The sequence below is a fragment of the Cucurbita pepo genome, chromosome 18 (assembly GCF_057944985.1).
Source record: "Cucurbita pepo subsp. pepo isolate OVF chromosome 18, ASM5794498v1, whole genome shotgun sequence".
Lineage (NCBI taxonomy): Eukaryota > Viridiplantae > Streptophyta > Magnoliopsida > Cucurbitales > Cucurbitaceae > Cucurbita > Cucurbita pepo.
This window is the reverse complement of record NC_141815.1, coordinates 12,139,453-12,157,067: the sequence shown is the minus strand read 5'-3', so window position 1 is coordinate 12,157,067 and position 17,615 is coordinate 12,139,453. Positions and strand designations below refer to the sequence as shown.

Genomic DNA, 17,615 nt, shown 5'->3' with positions numbered 1-17,615 from the left:
AGTGCTGTGGTGTGTGCGTGAGGCTCTTGGAATCAAGCTTCCTCCTCACCCCCATATACTATTTTGCTTCTCATCGGTGTTACAAATACTTCAAAGCCTGGTTTGAATTAAGTGCTTAAAAAGGTATCAAACCCAATTTGAAAATACATTTGATATTAAGAAATGGAGATTAATACAACTTTCAACAACCAATATAGCAAGTCAATGACTAGAATATACACAAGCTTTCCATCGGATCTTTTTGGTGGGAATGTCATTTTCATGCATTGTTTATTAAAAGATCTGTTATTGACGTCTACCAAAACAAAAATCAACGTTCACATTGTTAGTGCTAAAACCTAATACTTTGTCGTATTTGCCTAATTTTATCTCAAACTTCATCTTCTAAATCGAAGGGGGTTCCTGCTACAACTGGAGCTTCAGAAAGCTACTCCGTGGATAACGTGACATAATCCCATCAAACCAAGACACCATAGAAGAGATTCCGAGCATAAACTAATATAAGCAGAGAATGGGAGGAAGGAGAGTTCATCAGACATTACTTGAAACATTTACAGAGCCAAACCTCTTAATCAAGTTTGAATAATACCTGGGAACAAAACATATAGATGTGTTATATGTAAAACATACAACGGGAGATTACAAGTCATCGGTAGTTTTAAGTACCCACAAGATATCCAGGTGATAAGATGAACATTAATCTTATAATCTAAGAAATCCATTTGATCCTAACTTGAAGCCAGCAAAATCAACATGAAATGCTGGAAGTTGGTTTATCATTTGGAGAACTTTATTTTCCTCAACAAGAAAAAATGTAAAGATGAGAAGACAGGCTGCATCATACGGTTATCCCCAAGGATTTCTTGAATTTCTCGACCTCCAAATATACTGTGGAGTAAGGAAGAAACTCTGAGAAATGTTCCTTGCTTAGGTCATTAATTGCAACAGCGAGTTTAGGAATTTCCAACGTCTCCTCGTGAGTCAAAGTTCGGACAAACCTTGCTGGGTTTCCTGCCCAAAGTTCACCAGTAGGAATTCTCCTTCCTGGGGGAACCACAGACCCAGCTTCAAGAATGGAGTGGGTCTCAACTAGGGAACCTTCCATGAGGATGGAATGCTGCCCAATAATGCACTCCGGCTCGATTGTGCAGGACCGCAAAAGACTATATGCACCAATGGTGACGAATCTATCTATGGACGTCTCTGCTGGCAATCCTGGAACGACATATGAGGAAAAATTTAGACATAGTATGCACTAGAAAACATTAATATGTCACTAACTGAAAAGAGGATGTAAGCAGCCTTACAAATTTAATTTATAGCCAGGTGATAATTATTTTTTCAAAACTGATAACCGACTGATTATTGATTACCGATTACTGATTATAGTAATATATCTGTAATAAAGATTGAAAATATACATTTTAAACAGCCGAAGTTTCACATTTGGGACTGATCATATGAATAACTGAAACCAACTTAATAGATTTGGGGTCTGGCTATTATCCAATTGTAGTAGGACAAGACTGGAATTTCAGCTGTACACCCAGACTTTTAGAGACCAAGAAAATGACTTAAAAACAAGACAGAGAAGCAAATACTTGAAGACTTGAGTACTTCACCGCCAATACTGAAAAATGCAATGCTATGCACTGAAGTGTATGGATATCGTATCAATAAACAAGGGCAAACCCAGAAAATTTGTAGGCCCAACTTAGAAGTAGTATGCACTTGAACCTAAAAAAGTATAGAAGAAGCAATTTCAACTTGTGCATTTGCACTATCTCTATTCGTCAGCTCTATATCTCCCTCTTTATATCTCTTAGCCTCTCTCTGTCTCCATTTGTACTTCCTTCTTTGACTCTACTCTCTCTCTCTCTCTCTCTCTCTCTCTCTCTCTCTCTCTAACCCAATTCTCCAGTTCCTCCCATTCCTCTCTCTCCACCTCGCTCTGTCTCTCTCTATATGACTTGCTCTTTCTCTGCTTTCTCCTTATCAATATCCCATCGTAACTCCTACTTATATCCACTAATTGTTAAATGATGATATGATTGCTCACAATTTCACGCATAAGCAAAGATACCAATGAAGATTCAGACGGGAGCTGACACCAAATAAGCAATTTTGGAAAATCCCTGAAATCGATAGAACAACCTCCATTTTTAATGTTCATAAAAAAAATAAGAGGAAGTGAAGGATCAAAGAAAATAGTGTACATTAAGTTGATAGTGTACTTTTGAGGAAGAGGTGTTTGTTGAGATGTTGGTTAATAATTCAGGATAGAGATTGCCATCAAGTTAGAAATCTTAAAAAGCTAGCTTAGAATCAAATAAGTATTTTACTAAAAAGAGAAGAATCAAGACAAAATGGTACAATGGAATACCCATTACTCCTAACCCAGAAAAGGTTGTCAAAAATCAAGAAAAAAAGCTGTAGGGCACGACCTCCAATCACTCGAATCTACTGAGTCTCGAGAAACCACGATCTAAAATACTTCATTCGATTTCTTACATTAACCGGGGACAAATATGGCATCAGCTACTCAACAGAACCATAATTTCAAGAATTCGAAAACAATGTGTAGACTTAATCACTATCCCCTGGAGATGCTAGTTAAGTAAACAGGGACTGAAATTGCGAGTGTAGTATCAAGGACCCTTTTAACAATTACATTTTCAAATAACCGAGGAAAACAATCACCAAACTACCAAATTCGAGAAAAACCATTAACTGATAATGGCGGAAAAAATCACATAAAAGCATTTAAGTTGAATTGAACCTGTTGGGGAGGACCAAGCAGCATGGAGAACGCACCGCTCCTGCACATTAGAGCAAAATCCGACTGTAATCTTGTTGAGATCGCCGCGGAGAACGGAACCCGCCCAAACGGAGGCCCCGTCGCAGACGTTAACCTGTCCGGCAAGGACCACATTAGGCGCGACATAGGCATCGACAGCGATTTTAGGGAGCCACTGGCCGAGCGGAATTATTTTTCTTTGACCTCTATAATCCCACTTAACTCGATCCGGTGAAGGCGCGATCGTCTTCGACGCTTCCGTCGAGAAAGCACGGCGGATTTGATTGGTCGCAACCGCTGAGGCAATTGCCTTGCTGGAAAAGCGAGCTACAGCTGCCATTTCTAGAGGAGAAGCGAGCGTGGTCTGTGATTCAGCTGATGGCACTCGGAGAGGGCGATACAACCATCTGGCTTTGCTGTTTCAATGGGCCGAAGTGTATGGGCTTTGACTATTATGGGCTAAATAAATGGGCCGTAAACGTAAATTGTCCTTTCGGAATTCCACCATTAAATTATATCATTCGAGAGATTATTGTTGCAAATTAATCGTTTAAGATAAAACCAATTAAATTATGGATACCATATTGGTTGACGTCTAATTAAATATGAGCATTTCAAAACCAATATAACATTCATGCGAGTAAAATAAATTCTAAATAATCTAAAACAAAATTTAAATGACATAAAATAGCTTTAGGATTGATTTTAAGTTTAAGATGATTAAATCATTGTTTATATTTCCAAAAAAAAAATTAATAATTCAAAATTAATTTTAATGGGTGCAAAAATAATGTTTGAATACAATCATTAAATTAAATTAAATTGATTTCCCTTTCGATTTGTGGGGTTAATTAGCATAAAATCAAATAATTATCTAGTTTCTTCTATTTTAATAATTATCCATTAAACACCGCCCCAATTTTTTATATTTTTTTATAGTGAAATGACACGCAACCTTTATCAAAATACTGAATTTTCCTTGAAAAGAGAAAGGTCTAAAACTAATTTTAAGAAAATCCAAAAAAAAAAAAAAAAACCCTAAATTTAGGAGAAGTCGCAAATGTCGGGTCGGGCCGAATTCTAATCGGGTCCACCGACGGGAACTGTCGCCGACCAGAAATGGTGGCCGACAGGGAGATAAAACAGTAAAAGAAGCCATGGGATCGTATCTCGGATCTCATACTTTTGCTTCAAATCGTACTGCGGTTGGCATTAGCATCGAATCGGGATCTTCTTCACCTTCTTCCCCACCCCCGAATCAAAATCCAACGGCTAACCAGTGAATTTAAGGATCGCGTTTGGAAAGCAAACCAAATTTACAGACTCTTTACCGTAATCGCTGAAACTCCAATGATACAGTAATAGCACAAGTCTCACAACAATAATCCGTAAAATGGAGAAGTTAAGAAAGAAACACAGTAATAGCGACATAAATTTAAGCGTAGAGATGAAATGGAAAACAGAGATTTAGCCAGTGTAGACGTGGACGCCGATGGCGACGAGGAAGATGGTGATGAGGCCGAAGTAGATGATGGCGTGGACTAAAATGGAAGCACCGCTTGTCTGCATGTTCCCAAACTCAACCACCCTTCCTCTGGCTGGGATCTGAAACAGCAGCCCCGGACTGAGGAGCACGAACAGCACCACCGCTATAATCACCGGCCCCCAATCTGCCATTGGATGGATGTGTTTTCAACTTTTCGCCTGCAGAAGCACAGAAAAAGGAGTTGTGAGTTTTGGCAATGGGGACGGGGCTGGGAGGATGGAAGATATGAGAAGGCGAAGCAATGGCGTGGGGGTTTTCAAACTTGGAAGCGGGACAGTGATTCGACAACTGCGTCGATCTTGATGCTTCACGTGGACGGATGAGGCGGTGCCATTTTTGGGTTTTCTTTAATTTAATTTTTCACCCATCGTCAGATCAAAAACTTTATTGAACTAACGCGGCTTACGGTTACATACAACTTTCCAGCACAGACACCTTTTGATGCTTCGTACATCTTCAACGTTCTTTTCAATGCCAAATGCTGTGTTGGGGGATGCATTGCTCTCCTGGTTCCCTTTAAATTTATCCATTTTTCATTATTTAACCTAACTCAATCCACAAAAATCTACCTAATATAATGTATTTGATCACTCGAGTTGTCCCCTTGTTACGACCGTATAATATAGAGATTATTAAGAGAGTGCCAATTCGGATATTGAACTTGTCTCGACCCAAATAAGTATATCCTCAAACTAATATAATTAAATGAGTCTAGTAGAACTATATGAGTACCTTATAAGTAGGATTATAGGATTTCTTACCCCTCTTTAATATTTTGTTTGAGTTTGACTATTTTGTAATTAATGCAGGTAAGTTTTTTAGTTTGACTATTTTGTAATTAATGAATGTACGTTTTTTATTTTTTTTACAATATCATGTGTTGTTCGTGATTAAAGTTTCTTCAAAAGCAAATAATTACCGCGAAAAATTTCATCAAGATAGTAATTAAAAGTTGTTTTGCTCGATTTCCTAACGTAAACATCTCTTATGGTTAGAGATGTTCATTTTATCTGTGTAGCTGGGGCTTTTGGGGGACTCGCCCCAAGGCTCGAATGGGGAGGGGATTCCTCTAAACATTTTTTTTCCGCTAGATAAATGGGGCCGTAGATGGTATTATATTTCCCGTCTTCGCCTCAACCCAATTTTTAGTCTCACCCCATTTTATATAAATATATTTTCACACGCATATTCAAAATATTTACATGAATAAATAAATTAGTTAATTTCAGAGTTTAATATTGTAGTTTTTTCGTTTTAATATTAAATACTATATTATAATATTAAAATTTTAAATTTTAAAAATTATGTTATACAATATTTGTTTAATTATATCTTTTAATTTATTGTGATTTTTTTTAATAAAAAATTGGTTGAGATTTGAAAACTTCCAAAATAAATATGAAAATTTGGTTAAATTAGGAATGAAATAGATGATGGGGAGAGTGGAGGACTGAATTCCACGGGTTAGAAGTGGAGGACCAATTTTTAAAAGAATCATTATTAAATAAAGCCCGAAAATAAATTTCAAAAAAGTAAATGGAAACTGGAGAAAATAATTATAAAATTGAGGTTGGATTTAAAAGTTTATGATGTTAAGTATCAATGCAATTAAACTAATTTATTCTACACAAATTAATTTCTGAATTTTATAAATGGATAAATTAATTAAATAAATCACTAAAATAAACTTAATTTAACTATAATTATCATATACTATATTATATTTTTTAAAGTTAAAATTTAAAAGTTAAATCTCTTTGTACGTGCACTAAAAAATGATTAAATAAATTGGGAAAATAGTAACTTGAAAATGAATTTCTTTATTTAGCGCCAAACGGAAGCATTCCTCGGAAATATTACCGAGTTGTTGCGGTTAGTTTCGCTTACGTGGACGATTCCAATTGGTCCACTCTCCCCATCCTCTTACAAAAATTCGATTCGTCCCATTTGTTATGGTCTCTCCTCTTCCTTCCCTCTCTCTTTTCGCTCTCTTTCTCGTTCGTTCGACGGTCGGTAGTTTCTCCCGGATAATCTTTTAACTTTCCGATTAGATTACCGACCGTTAGTCCTCTATTTCTCTTTGAATCTTCGAAGTTTTTCGATTGATTTTCGCTATTAACCCCATTTCTCCATTCAGTTTTGGCGCTTCAGCTCCCGATTTAGTTGCTGGCGCGATTGGGTATAACTCTTAATTTTTTGAACGATCACTTTCTGAGGGCGGAAAATTGCTGTTCACGATTTTCTAGGGGGGAAAAAAAGGGACGATTCGACGTTGAAGAAGAAGCGACATATTTCAGGTTTCTGGATTTTCTTTTTGTTTCGTTATTTCGGTTCTATGCTTCAAAAACTGGGAGTTCTTCATTAGAATTGAATCTTAATTGCTCACTGTTCTTTAGCGTCTAAATTGGATCATGTTTCGTTTCTCATATTCATTTTTTTTTTTTAATTGACGTTGAACGAGTTTCTGTTGCAACGTTTTCAAGGTCTTATCTGAGATTGTGAAAACCATCGGAAGAAATGACTAGTCAAGGCGGTTCTACTAGGAGAAGTATGTCCTTGACGAACATATCATTTCACGGAAGGAAGAAAATCAATGAGAACGGAAGCTCGGATACACCGAGGAAGTCTCTTTCATCCTCTCGTTCATTGTAAATCGCTATTTTTTAAATCCTATTTTATAGATGCTCTCATTTATCCCGATTTGTTATGCCTACGCATGTACCTTAATTGGCATATTATTATTTTTGAATCCTATTGCACGTTTTTAGATTTTTCTTTGAATGTTTCAAAGCCGAAAGTTGAAATTTGATGTAGTTACGTTTTCTCACTCAGATCATCATTTAAAATCCTTCAAAGAATCGTAGGAACCTTCAGAACAACCCCTCCCAAGCTTTTGGTGTGAGATTGCAAAATTTAGCAGCTCATCTCATCAAGAATCTGTTTGGGCAAAATGGAATTTACATTCTACATGAAAACTAAAGTATCAATATTTCATTGCGTAACATTTTAACGGATTAGCAACTGCATTTGAACGTTAGTACTCTGCTATATCACGTGGTTGCATCATGTAGGAATTGTGTATTTTTTCTTATTTATCGTGCAACTTTTTGAGGGATTAATTAATATAATTGAATGGGATTACTTTGCTGTACCTGTCCTGGACCTGTTACAAATTATAGGATAATTGTTGGATACAGTAATTAAATTGGTGAAGTCAAGATATATTAACCTGATTTTCCATTCTCCATTTACATTTGAAAAAGACAACTCAATGGTGAGCGTACGGTGAAACGATTGCGGCTGTCAAGAGCACTGACAGTTCCTGAAAGCACTACCATCTACGAGGCTTGTCGTCGGATGGTTGCTCGTAGAGTTGATGCTTTGTTACTGACTGATTCAAATGCTTTACTTTGCGGTATCCTCACTGACAAGGTTTAACATTGGCTTTCCTTTAGCCTTAAGGGTAACTGTATCCTTGCAACTCAAAAAAAAAAAAAAAAAAAAAAACTAATATATTTATTTTTCCTTTTGATGGAAGGATATAGCAACGAGGGTAATTGCTTGTGGAGTTAATATTGAAGAAACACCAGTGTCCAAAGTTATGACGAGGAATCCAGTCTTTGTTCTTTCTGACACCCTAGCCGTGGAAGCCCTCCAGAAGATGGTTCAAGGTTCGTATGATTCTGAGAAGCACATTCACATTTAATGTGCCGTGCTGTTTGGTACTTGGTAGTGATTCTTGCTATGTCGGTCTGATATTTGTGTCTACAGGAAAATTTAGACATTTGCCTGTAGTTGAGAATGGGGAGGTCATTGCATTACTTGATATTGCGAAATGTTTATATGATGCTATTGCACGAATGGAAAGAGCAGCTGAAAAGGGAAAGGCCATTGCAGCAGCAGTTGAAGGTGTTGAAAAAAGTTGGGGAGCCTCTGTTTCTGGTCTGTGGATTATCATCTCCTAGGATATTAATACCTTCCAAAAACAACTCTAAATTGTGCTATTATTGATATACAGGTCCTAATACTTTTATCGAGACACTTCGAGACCGTATGTTCAGACCATCTCTGTCTACGGTACTCCCTGAGAATTTAAAGTAGGTAATACTTTTCTTGGTGAAAAATATTTGGTTTTTAATATCATCTGCATCGCGTCTTTTATTGACGTTTCATTTTCCAGGATTGTTACAGTTCCACCAACAGAAACAGTTTTGATGGCAACAAAAAAGATGCTTGAACTTAGAGTGAGTTCTGCAGTCGTGACAGTTGATAACAAGCCACAAGGAATTCTCACGTGGGTACCATCATAATTCTTCTTCATTTAGGATTTTATAATTAGATACAATTTCACGTGTCCTGATATTTTGTCTTTTACAGGTCAAAGGATATTTTGATGCGATTAATAGCGCAAAATCTTCCACCAGAATCCACACTTGTAGAGAAGGTAACTTCTTTCAGCTAGCATGGAGTATAAAGGAGTGTATCGCCTCCCCTCCTGTCAGTACAGTTCTACTGGTTAAATTGAAAGGGGGTGCTGGTTTAGATTGGGGTTGGGGCGGAGATAAATACAACAGAAATTGCAAGATGAATAGATATAAGAGAAACATTACTCTGTATCCTGTAAATTTTGTTTTATTCTCGTTGATTATGCCACATTTGTATAACTGAATATCACCTCTCTCCGTTTCATGTTAAAGGTCATGACTCCACATCCTGAATGTGCGTCAATTGATACTCCGATAGTTGATGCTCTGCACACTATGCATGATGGAAAGTTCTTGCATCTTCCAGTGATAGACAGAGGTAACGTATGTAGTTCTTAATCCTAAGAACAAGAAAAGGTTTCATCTGTGAGCTTAAGCCTATCGTCTTTACTTCTGATACTAACGGTTAATTGGCTGCAGATGGAAACGTTGTTGCTGTAGCTGATGTAATACATATCACCCATGCTGCCGTGGCCACGGTGAGTTCATTAACTTTTGGAACCTTTTGTTTGTTAGTATCGTTGATCTTATTTCTTGATATTGCAAAAGTAAGTGTTAGAACACGATGATATAAAAGATAGACTATGGTCGAGCTATATCACTTTCAAATGGCTATTAAGATGCTCCTGGAAGTGTCGTGTCCAAATTCTTAATCACGTTTTCCATGATAAGATTTGGAATTTGAAATTAACAGTGTTGTTATTTTCCCAAGAGAAAAATGATCTACGAGTGAGCAGTGTCGTTTGAATTGTCAAGTTGGTATGGAGAAATATTAGACCTTTTGATGTTCTTTGAAAAGTTTTCTATATTATGTAGCAATAAGAATTGCTCTCATACATGCGGAAATTCAATGCCTTTCCATACATTATTTTTGTATTTAAATAGTCTTATTTTTGTTACTCCTTTATTGTTTGTTGTCTTCATGTTTAAGCGTCATTAACTAAAATCATCAAGATTCCCCCTCCAGTTTTCTTATGTTCTGCGCCAGCTCTAGCAAGTAACCCGCAATCTCCTCTTCCAGTTCGAAATCTTTGAAGCATGAGGGCTACGTTTTTCACTTCCTGAATTTTTTGATTTACAGCCTCAAGGGCTAGATAAATTGGTTGATATTATAGGCTCGAGGATTTAACCTAGTAGTCTAGTGTTAAGACCCTGTCGGCCATCTACTTGGGATTCAACCTAGTGAACATTGATGGGGTGGGGATTTTTAGGGATGAAAAACAAAACAATTGTTGACTCGTTTAAAGTCTATGAACTAATGAGCCTCTGGCAGGGAGAAGAAATATTTTAAAATTTTAAACTTAATATAGAATATTGGCCAGGGAGAAGAAATATTTTAAAATTTTAAAATTAATATAGAATATTTTGGCCGGGCTTTGAACAATGTATTTAAATTGCTTGGAGCTTTATAATCTATGATTGTGAAGATTTATGTGACTTCGGCATTCCTTCGTGATTAGGTTGGAAATGCATCTGGAATTGGCAATGAGGCTGCAAGTTCTATGATGCAGAAGTTTTGGGATTCTGCCATGGCCTTATCGCCAATTGAGGATGAAGATGAATTGCGTAGGTTGTGATTGTCAAATAGTTATTACCTTATATTTTTGTAGTTAAAGTTATTTATTTATCTCACACGTTCGTGTGACATTTCAGTGAAAGTTCAATGAGATTGGCTTCTGAGGAAACGGATTTTGTTAGACCTCTTCCCTTTCCATCATCTGGAATGTCAAATACTTTTTCTTTTAAACTTGAAGATAGGAAAGGCCGCATGCATCGATTTTGTTGTGGTATGTTTCTTGTTCTATTTTCGTTATCTGTCAAATAAGGTAAGATTATTTGTATTTTTAGTAGTAAACTTTGATTGGTAAGACAGCTATGGATGGCTGAAAAATTGGAAGCAAAGCTTGTTCCCTTTTTTCCTTCGCATCTTCCTAGCGAGCTTTTCCAAGTTCGTAGTTAATTTCGACCTTAATATCCGTTTAAGTTGGCCTGACTGGATTTCTTTGTTGTTCTATCCGAGAGAAGAAACTCGGAATTTAACAGATGTTATAACAGCAATTCTTCAGAGAGTTGGCAATGATATTGACCGCAACCAAGTGCCTCAGATTTTGGTACTCACTCGGACCAATATTTCCAATCTCTTTATTTGGCTTGACAATTTCGAGTTTCCATTATATAAATTGCAACTTATTGATAGCCCACATTTTGTAGTATGAAGATGAAGACCGCGATAAGGTTGTTCTAGCAACAGACGGTGATCTTGCAGCAGCTGTAGAACACGCAAGGTTGGCCGGGTGGAAGGTACCGCATTGGATCATTATTTGTGAATGACGATTTATGCTTGAAAAGAAATGGTTAAACTGAAGTAAAGGACATGGTGGTTTTGCGCAGTGTCTGAGATTGCATTTAGAATATCCAGGTAGTCACGGTCGCAAACGGGGTTCTGGTGCGGGAATTATGGATTATGCTCAAAGAGACGCATGGGCGTCGGCGTACAGTGCAGTTGCAGCTGGAGCCGCCCTTGTTGCGGGGTTAGGCGTGTTAGCATACATGAGAAGATCTGGTAATTAATTAATAAAATTCATACACATTCTTTTCAATAATTTTGGCCCGAGTAACCTCCGAAATTTGAGCCCTTATTGGGAACAGTCGGAAGAGCCTCGGTGCTTGTGCTTATAATCTGTTTTGGTTGAAAAGGTCATATTTTTTTATGAAGAAAAGTTGTTTAAGTTATGGGATTGTTGATTTTGTGCATGAAAGAAATGCCATTCCATTTACACCCGTGAGAGTTGACGAGATGTGGTTCATGTGTCTGAAGGTTTTGCAGCTCCATGAATTCGTGGAGATCTCGAGTATAAGTCAACTTTCTACACTCCAGATACATAAATATTCTCTTAGCTCTCATCTGCTTGCTTGATTTTCTATATGATTGTTGGTCGATGTGAATATATACCACTTCGGGCCAATGCGGAAGAACATGATCGCCTTTTATTTTCTTTTACCGTCTTGGATAAGACTACTTTTGGGGATGGGATCGTCACTTACTTTTACCAAGTGGTGGCTCAAGCTCAAGCCTCAAGTTCGGTATTGTAATGATTTTTGAATCCATTTTGAAGTTCTTTCTCCTAAAACTTTTAGCAATAAGCAGATTATTATATAGTACATTGAATACTTGTAATGTTCTTTAATTTTCTATTCATAAGTTTAAATTATATATACAAAACCAATGAAAGATGTGTCATCCGGGGAAGGGAAGGTGTCACGGGGTAGTCTCTGGTTGTCACGCGTTAATAATAATAATAATAATAATGTTTTTTTAAAATAAAAACAAATTACAATAATGGCTGAAGTTGAAATACTTTGACAGCCAGATTTTTTTTTTTTTTTTTTTTTTTTTATGAAATTAAAAATACCAGAAATGCATATTATTATTGATTCCAAGCCGAACACAGTCCGTGAACGCCTTGACCTTCTTCTCTTCTCCCTCTTAATTTATTTTCAAACACAATCTTATCATACAACCAATAAATCAAATCAATTAAAAAAAAATTTAATCAACATCTTCGTAAAATAAGAGCAACAACCTTTAATCGGAGTTAAAAGATTGCAGAGAAGGAAGGAAGGATAAACAATGGCAGAGACCCAATTTTCAAGCTTTTTTTCGCTTTTATTGTATTCTTTACTTTTAAATTGCACTGTTTTTGAAACACGCAACGCCAGAAACTTCTTCTGCTTCTCTCTCTCTCTTTCTTTCTCTCTGCGTATAAAGCAAAATCCATTCTTAGCTACTCTCTCTTTCTCTCTCTCTTAGTCACGACCAGGGGATATTGCTTTTTTAAAGTGGCATTTCTCTGTAACATTCTCATCCACAATCCATTTTCCCCATTTTTAAGCCCTCTTTTGGGTTGTTGGAGTAAGTTTGGCGGAGTTATCTTCTGTTTTCCCTTCCCTCTGCTCCCAGTGATAGCAATGAGAGGACGGCGAAGCAAAGTCACACTTCACTTGCCTTCCATTTTCTTTCTTCTTCTCACTCTCTCATGGATTCCTCAACGCACTTTCCAGCAGCAACCCATCAAAACCGTGGTGGTTTTGGTGATGGAGAATCGTTCCTTCGATCACATGATCGGATGGATGAAGAAATACATCGACCCACGAATCAATGGCGTCACTGGAGACGAATGCAACCCTGTTTCAACCAAGAATCCCAACCCTGAAACCATTTGCTTCTCTGATGACGCTGAGTTTGTAGATCCGGATCCGGGCCATTCATTTGAGGACGTGTTGCAGCAGGTATTTGGCTCTAATTCCATTCCTTCCATGTCTGGCTTTGTGGAACAGGCTCTCTCAATGTCATCAAACCTCTCTGAAACTGTTATGAAAGGCTTCAAACCTGAAGCTGTGCCCATTTATGGAGCTTTGGTTCGTGAGTTTGCTGTGTTTGATAGGTGGTTCTCTTCAATTCCTGGCCCAACTCAACCCAATAGGCTGTTTGTTTATTCTGCAACTTCTCATGGTTCAACAAGCCATGTGAAGAAGCAATTAGCTCTCGGGTATCCCCAGAAAACTATTTTCGATTCACTACATGAGAATGGCCTCGACTTCGGAGTTTACTTCCAGAACATACCCACTACCCTGTTTTACAGAAACTTGAGGAAATTGAAGTACATTTTCAAGTTTCATCCCTACGATTTGCAGTTCAAAAAGGATGCTAGAAATGGGAAGCTTCCCAGCTTAACTGTGATTGAGCCACGGTACTTTGATCTTGTGGGAATGCCTGCAAATGATGACCACCCATCCCATGATGTTGCAAATGGGCAAAAGCTGGTGAAAGAGGTTTACGAGACTCTGAGGGCTAGCCCACAGTGGAACCAAACCCTTCTGATAATCACTTACGATGAGCACGGTGGATTTTTTGACCATGTCAAGACTCCTTTCGTCAATGTCCCTAATCCTGATGGAAACACAGGCCCTGCTCCCTATTTCTTCAAGTTCGATCGGCTTGGAGTCCGTGTGCCTACAATTATGGTTTCGCCTTGGATTAAGAAAGGGACTGGTAAGCCAAGTTCTTCTCACCCCTTAATTTTCTACACTGAATCAACAACCCTTACAACATGAAATTGAACCTTATAGTTCTACTCATCTCTCAACAAAAGCAAAGGACTCTCACATGGGTCTGGTCGGTGTTTTTTCTCCTCGCGTGGTTTACAGTCATCCCAGGCTGGCTACTTGGGAAGCCAGTGCCAGGTCGGTGGTGGGAATCCTGAGGCTCCCTCTGGCCAAAGAGTTGGTTGGAATTGGGATCCACGCCAGTTGGAGCTGTTGGGATGAAGATGGTATAGGAACTTAATTAGTGACTGGAAAGAAGGGTGATGCTTGTTTTAGAGTCTGCATCATCAAAATGACTTTAGCACATACAAATAGTTGACTGTTTGGCTATTTCTTCTGGGGTGTGTTTATAGCTCTAACTTTCTGTTTGTTTTGCAGTTATAAGCAGTCCCAAGGGTCCTACTCCAAACTCTGAGTTTGAGCATTCCTCAATTCCTGCTACCATAAAGAAAATATTCAATCTCTCCTCTAACTTCCTGACTCACAGAGATGCATGGGCTGGGACATTTGAGGACATTGTTGGCCAGTTAACCTCGCCACGAACAGACTGCCCAGGTATCATCAATCTATACCGGTTGCGACACATCGACGTTCTCCCAATTGTATACAGAGTTAATCTTCAGTTCAGGTGTAAGATTTCTGAATTCATATTTCGTTAATCTCCCTAACACTTGTTGCAGTAACCTTGCCCGAAGTGACACCGTTGAGGAAAACAGAAGCTAACGAAAACAGTGGACTTTCCGAGTTTCAGAGCGAGGTTGTACAGTTAGCTGCTGTTCTAAATGGTGATCATTTCCTAAGCAGCTTCCCTAATGAAATAAGCGAGAAGATGACGGTTAAAGAAGCACATGACTACACTAGAGGAGCTGTTTCGAGGTTCATCAGAGCAAGCAAAGAGGCAATCAAGTTGGGTGCAGATGAATCTGCCATTGTGGATATGAGATCTTCCCTTACTACAAGATCCTCAATGCACAACTGAATGCATTCTTCTTCGATGGTATAAAACCCCTACACGGCCACAAATTCTTATTCCAGACGAGCTAGATTTTAGAACTTGCGAACAAGTGTAACTATGTTTCATACGCTGATACCATATGGTTGTTTTTGTGTGTTCATCCAAGTGTGTTAAGAGTGTTTAATGGGTTTCTGTAGATGATTTCTAAGAAAAACTAAGGTAATCACGACACACGAGCATCGTTCATTGAAATAGTAAACAAATTTTCTTATATAAGGATTCTTCTGCTTCATGGAAATATTGAACCTTTTATTCCTGGTACTTGATTTATCAGAGCCTTAAGTTATACTAACAATCTAGTGCCAATGGCAAATTTATAATCCCAGTTTCATTGAAGAGATTATATAAAGAAACGTTCTAATAACAACTCATGTTATAAAGCAACAGAGCACGACATTTTCAAATTACGACAGCTAGATTAGTGAGGAGACTCAAGGCTAGATATGTTTTTCATACAGAACAAGGACTTTGCCATGTAGATACATCAGCAACAAGTTCTCGTAGTTGATCTATCAGAAGCTTTATATGCAAGTTCTTAACCATGAGTTCCTGCAAACACACCGCAGATAGGACCCTTATAATAGCAGTTGAAAGAAAAAGAAGATGTCATTTCTAGGAAGAAGCATATTACCTATAATATCCATGACATATCCTCCATAACGTTATTAGTTTCAATATTTGATTTTCTCATTGTCTATTTAGTTTCAAAATCTTTCCTTAGATTAATTCTGATATACAACAAACAATAAGACAAACAGAACTGTTGTCTTGAAATCTATAAGACCTTCTCAGTTTCATCAATATTTGTACATATTTTAGTAAATTTTACTGTATATTTACCTCCGAAGTCTTATATAAGTAAATTATTTCCAGATATATTTGGTTCCCAAACGAAATCTTTGCCAGAAAATTCTAACTGGTTGTAATCCTAAGTGTCTTGAAGAAAAAATAAATTACTGACATGAATTTACAAGCTGAAGATACAATAGAATACCTTTCTGAGATTAGAGAGGTGTTGTTCCAACTTATCAATTTCAGATTGGTCTGCAGGCGATGCATGACCGCTTGTACCCGATTCATGTGCTTTTGCCTATCAATAAACCATGAAACTCTGATTTAAGTCGCTTAATCGGCATAAGTGAACAACAAGTCAATGCAGTTTAGCAATCTATCAAATTCATAGACATGGATTAAGTCCACGCATCTATCAGCAGTGGTGAAAATGAAAACCAGGTCGAATGTAGTATCTGCAATCTATCAAATTCAGGAAGAATTTTAGGCACTCGGCGGAAATTGAATACAAAAATTCCATGTTCTCCACAAAGCATTTTGTAACATGGGGGAGCCAAATATCTTCGAATCAATCTCGAATTTTGCCAAATGAGAAATGAAATGAGAAATGAGAAACGGTGGCTGACGAACAAAGACGAATAAGAGGAAGATCAGTCAGTAATTTACCTTCTGAGAATTGGGAATTGCAGCAAGAATAGCACGAAGTGCAAGTACTGAATTCTTGTAGCGAACACGGGCCTCCTCAAGGGCTCCCCCACTACCGCTGCCTCCGCCACTGCTGGTGTCGGTGTGATGGTTTGTGCTTTCCGAACTTGCATCGCCGTTTACAACTCCATTAGTGGAATGCGAAGATGGAGCATTTGGGCTGGCAATTGTTAAACCAGAAGTAGTCGTTGTTGCCGTTGAAGAAGTGGTGGACCATAATGTGGGATTGCAGAGCTCGTCGTTCATGGAGTATAGGATCTGGAATGCGGATTCTATCGTTTCCTCAAGATGCTTGATGCCCTCCATTGCAAGCTCTTGAGTTGTCTGGGGAAGAGACAAAACATTAGTGGGTTTCTCTTCCATCAAATTTTTCCAGAACAAGAAAAACAGATGCTTTTGTGCTGCTACGCCAACCGAAAATCCACCGAATTCGTTAAGAGAGCCTTCGGAATCAACCAAAATCCCAATTCCAACTTTCAATCACACTTCTGATGTTCACATGAAACCCTAACCCTCATCGATAAATTGAAATCGAGAAGGCCAAAAAAAAGAAATAAATAAATAAAACAAATGAAATTAAAAATAATCGTCGACAGCAGGGTTCGAACCTGCGCGGGCGAAGCCCAACAGATTTCAAGTCTGTCTCCTTAACCACTCGGACATATCGACTTATTGGAAAGATTGTGATTAGTTATTAAAAAATTATTAGATTTCAAGTCTAGCAAAAAGTCTACCAAAATTGTGACAGAATGGTGCTTTCTTGGTAGTTTCTCACATAATAACGCCTTGAATTGAAAGTTTATTTCTTCATTGACTCATACCTATAGTTGCTTATTGTTTCTACCGAGCCTAGATTTACTCATACTTTTTTCTAGTCAACGTCATAACGGTTTATCCGTGAGATCTCACGTCCGTTGGAGAGGGGACAAACCATTCCTTATAAGGATGTGACAGCGATATGTAACGGGTAAAAGCGGACAATATTTGCTAACGGTGGACTTAGGTTGTTACAAATAGTATAAGAGCAAGACACCAGGCGGTGTGTCAATGAGGACGTTGGGTTCCTAAGGAGCATAAATTGTGAGATCCCACATCAATTAATTGAAGAAAGAGTACGAATCATTTCTTGTAAGTGTGTAGAAACCTCTCCCTAGTTGATGCATTTTAAAA

At 37.9% G+C, this 17,615-nt stretch overlaps 5 protein-coding genes and 1 non-coding gene across 8 annotated transcripts; 2 read left to right on the top strand and 4 right to left on the bottom strand.

The window, feature by feature from the left end:
* Window positions 1–512: 512 nt before the first annotated feature.
* LOC111779612 (gamma carbonic anhydrase like 1) lies at window positions 513–3,189 on the bottom strand. Its single transcript, XM_023659695.2, has 2 exons — window positions 2,780–3,189; window positions 513–1,215 (listed from the first exon to the last, which is right to left on the bottom strand). The coding sequence occupies exons 1-2, from the start codon at window positions 3,135–3,137 to the stop codon at window positions 839–841; spliced, it is 735 nt and encodes a 244-aa protein (XP_023515463.1). The 5' UTR covers window positions 3,138–3,189; the 3' UTR covers window positions 513–838.
* Window positions 3,190–4,070: 881 nt separating this feature from the next.
* LOC111779615 (DUF3339-domain containing protein) lies at window positions 4,071–4,682 on the bottom strand. The gene has a single exon (XM_023659697.2). It carries the CDS (start codon window positions 4,472–4,474, stop codon window positions 4,265–4,267), a length of 210 nt encoding a protein of 69 aa, XP_023515465.1. The 5' UTR covers window positions 4,475–4,682; the 3' UTR covers window positions 4,071–4,264.
* A 1,612-nt stretch (window positions 4,683–6,294) lies between these two features.
* On the top strand, window positions 6,295–12,015 carry LOC111779611 (CBS / octicosapeptide/Phox/Bemp1 (PB1) domains-containing protein). 3 transcript variants are annotated; one of them, XM_023659692.2, is made up of 16 exons: window positions 6,295–6,640; window positions 6,827–6,991; window positions 7,607–7,775; window positions 7,882–8,014; window positions 8,115–8,285; window positions 8,362–8,440; window positions 8,524–8,637; window positions 8,721–8,787; window positions 9,041–9,146; window positions 9,248–9,306; window positions 10,288–10,397; window positions 10,481–10,614; window positions 10,853–10,938; window positions 11,039–11,128; window positions 11,219–11,390; window positions 11,646–12,015. In XM_023659692.2, exons 2-16 carry the CDS (start codon window positions 6,861–6,863, stop codon window positions 11,660–11,662), a joined length of 1,638 nt encoding a protein of 545 aa, XP_023515460.2. In that variant the 5' UTR covers window positions 6,295–6,640; window positions 6,827–6,860; the 3' UTR covers window positions 11,663–12,015. The 3 variants fall into 3 exon arrangements, with proteins under 3 accessions (XP_023515460.2, XP_023515459.2, XP_023515461.2); XM_023659691.2 differs by having other exon boundaries at window positions 11,588–12,015; XM_023659693.2 differs by lacking the exon at window positions 11,646–12,015 and having other exon boundaries at window positions 11,219–11,623.
* A 551-nt stretch (window positions 12,016–12,566) lies between these two features.
* LOC111779610 (non-specific phospholipase C6) lies at window positions 12,567–15,186 on the top strand. The gene is made up of 3 exons (XM_023659690.2): window positions 12,567–13,880; window positions 14,312–14,488; window positions 14,614–15,186. Exons 1-3 carry the CDS (start codon window positions 12,797–12,799, stop codon window positions 14,910–14,912), a joined length of 1,560 nt encoding a protein of 519 aa, XP_023515458.2. The 5' UTR covers window positions 12,567–12,796; the 3' UTR covers window positions 14,913–15,186.
* Window positions 15,187–15,237: 51 nt separating this feature from the next.
* LOC111779613 (mediator of RNA polymerase II transcription subunit) lies at window positions 15,238–16,985 on the bottom strand. The gene is made up of 3 exons (XM_023659696.2): window positions 16,407–16,985; window positions 15,943–16,038; window positions 15,238–15,497 (listed from the first exon to the last, which is right to left on the bottom strand). Exons 1-3 carry the CDS (start codon window positions 16,806–16,808, stop codon window positions 15,399–15,401), a joined length of 597 nt encoding a protein of 198 aa, XP_023515464.1. The 5' UTR covers window positions 16,809–16,985; the 3' UTR covers window positions 15,238–15,398.
* A 47-nt stretch (window positions 16,986–17,032) lies between these two features.
* TRNAS-UGA (transfer RNA serine (anticodon UGA)) lies at window positions 17,033–17,114 on the bottom strand. Its single transcript has one exon. It is a non-coding gene; the product is annotated as a tRNA-Ser (tRNA).
* Window positions 17,115–17,615: the final 501 nt, after the last annotated feature.

What these genes read in the sequence shown, in the direction of transcription:
- LOC111779612 (XM_023659695.2), bottom strand. Translation starts at nt 3,137, where the DNA reads ATGGCAGCTGTAGCTCGCTTTTCCAGCAAGGCAATTGCCTCAGCGGTT. An exon ending in TGCTTGGTCCTCCCCAACAG is followed by an intron (nt 1,216 to 2,779) that starts GTTCAATTCAAC and finishes ATGTCGTTCCAG; the next exon opens with GATTGCCAGCAGAGACGTCC.
- LOC111779615 (XM_023659697.2), bottom strand. Translation starts at nt 4,474, where the DNA reads ATGGCAGATTGGGGGCCGGTGATTATAGCGGTGGTGCTGTTCGTGCTC.
- LOC111779610 (XM_023659690.2), top strand. Translation starts at nt 12,797, where the DNA reads ATGAGAGGACGGCGAAGCAAAGTCACACTTCACTTGCCTTCCATTTTC. An exon ending in TTGGATTAAGAAAGGGACTG is followed by an intron (nt 13,881 to 14,311) that starts GTAAGCCAAGTT and finishes TTTGTTTTGCAG; the next exon opens with TTATAAGCAGTCCCAAGGGT. An exon ending in GCCACGAACAGACTGCCCAG is followed by an intron (nt 14,489 to 14,613) that starts GTATCATCAATC and finishes CACTTGTTGCAG; the next exon opens with TAACCTTGCCCGAAGTGACA.
- LOC111779611 (XM_023659691.2), top strand. Translation starts at nt 6,861, where the DNA reads ATGACTAGTCAAGGCGGTTCTACTAGGAGAAGTATGTCCTTGACGAAC. An exon ending in AAGCCACAAGGAATTCTCAC is followed by an intron (nt 8,638 to 8,720) that starts GTGGGTACCATC and finishes TGTCTTTTACAG; the next exon opens with GTCAAAGGATATTTTGATGC. An exon ending in GATGAAGATGAATTGCGTAG is followed by an intron (nt 10,398 to 10,480) that starts GTTGTGATTGTC and finishes GTGACATTTCAG; the next exon opens with TGAAAGTTCAATGAGATTGG.
- LOC111779613 (XM_023659696.2), bottom strand. Translation starts at nt 16,808, where the DNA reads ATGGAAGAGAAACCCACTAATGTTTTGTCTCTTCCCCAGACAACTCAA. An exon ending in CAATTCCCAATTCTCAGAAG is followed by an intron (nt 16,039 to 16,406) that starts GTAAATTACTGA and finishes GTTTATTGATAG; the next exon opens with GCAAAAGCACATGAATCGGG. An exon ending in ACCTCTCTAATCTCAGAAAG is followed by an intron (nt 15,498 to 15,942) that starts GTATTCTATTGT and finishes GTGTGTTTGCAG; the next exon opens with GAACTCATGGTTAAGAACTT.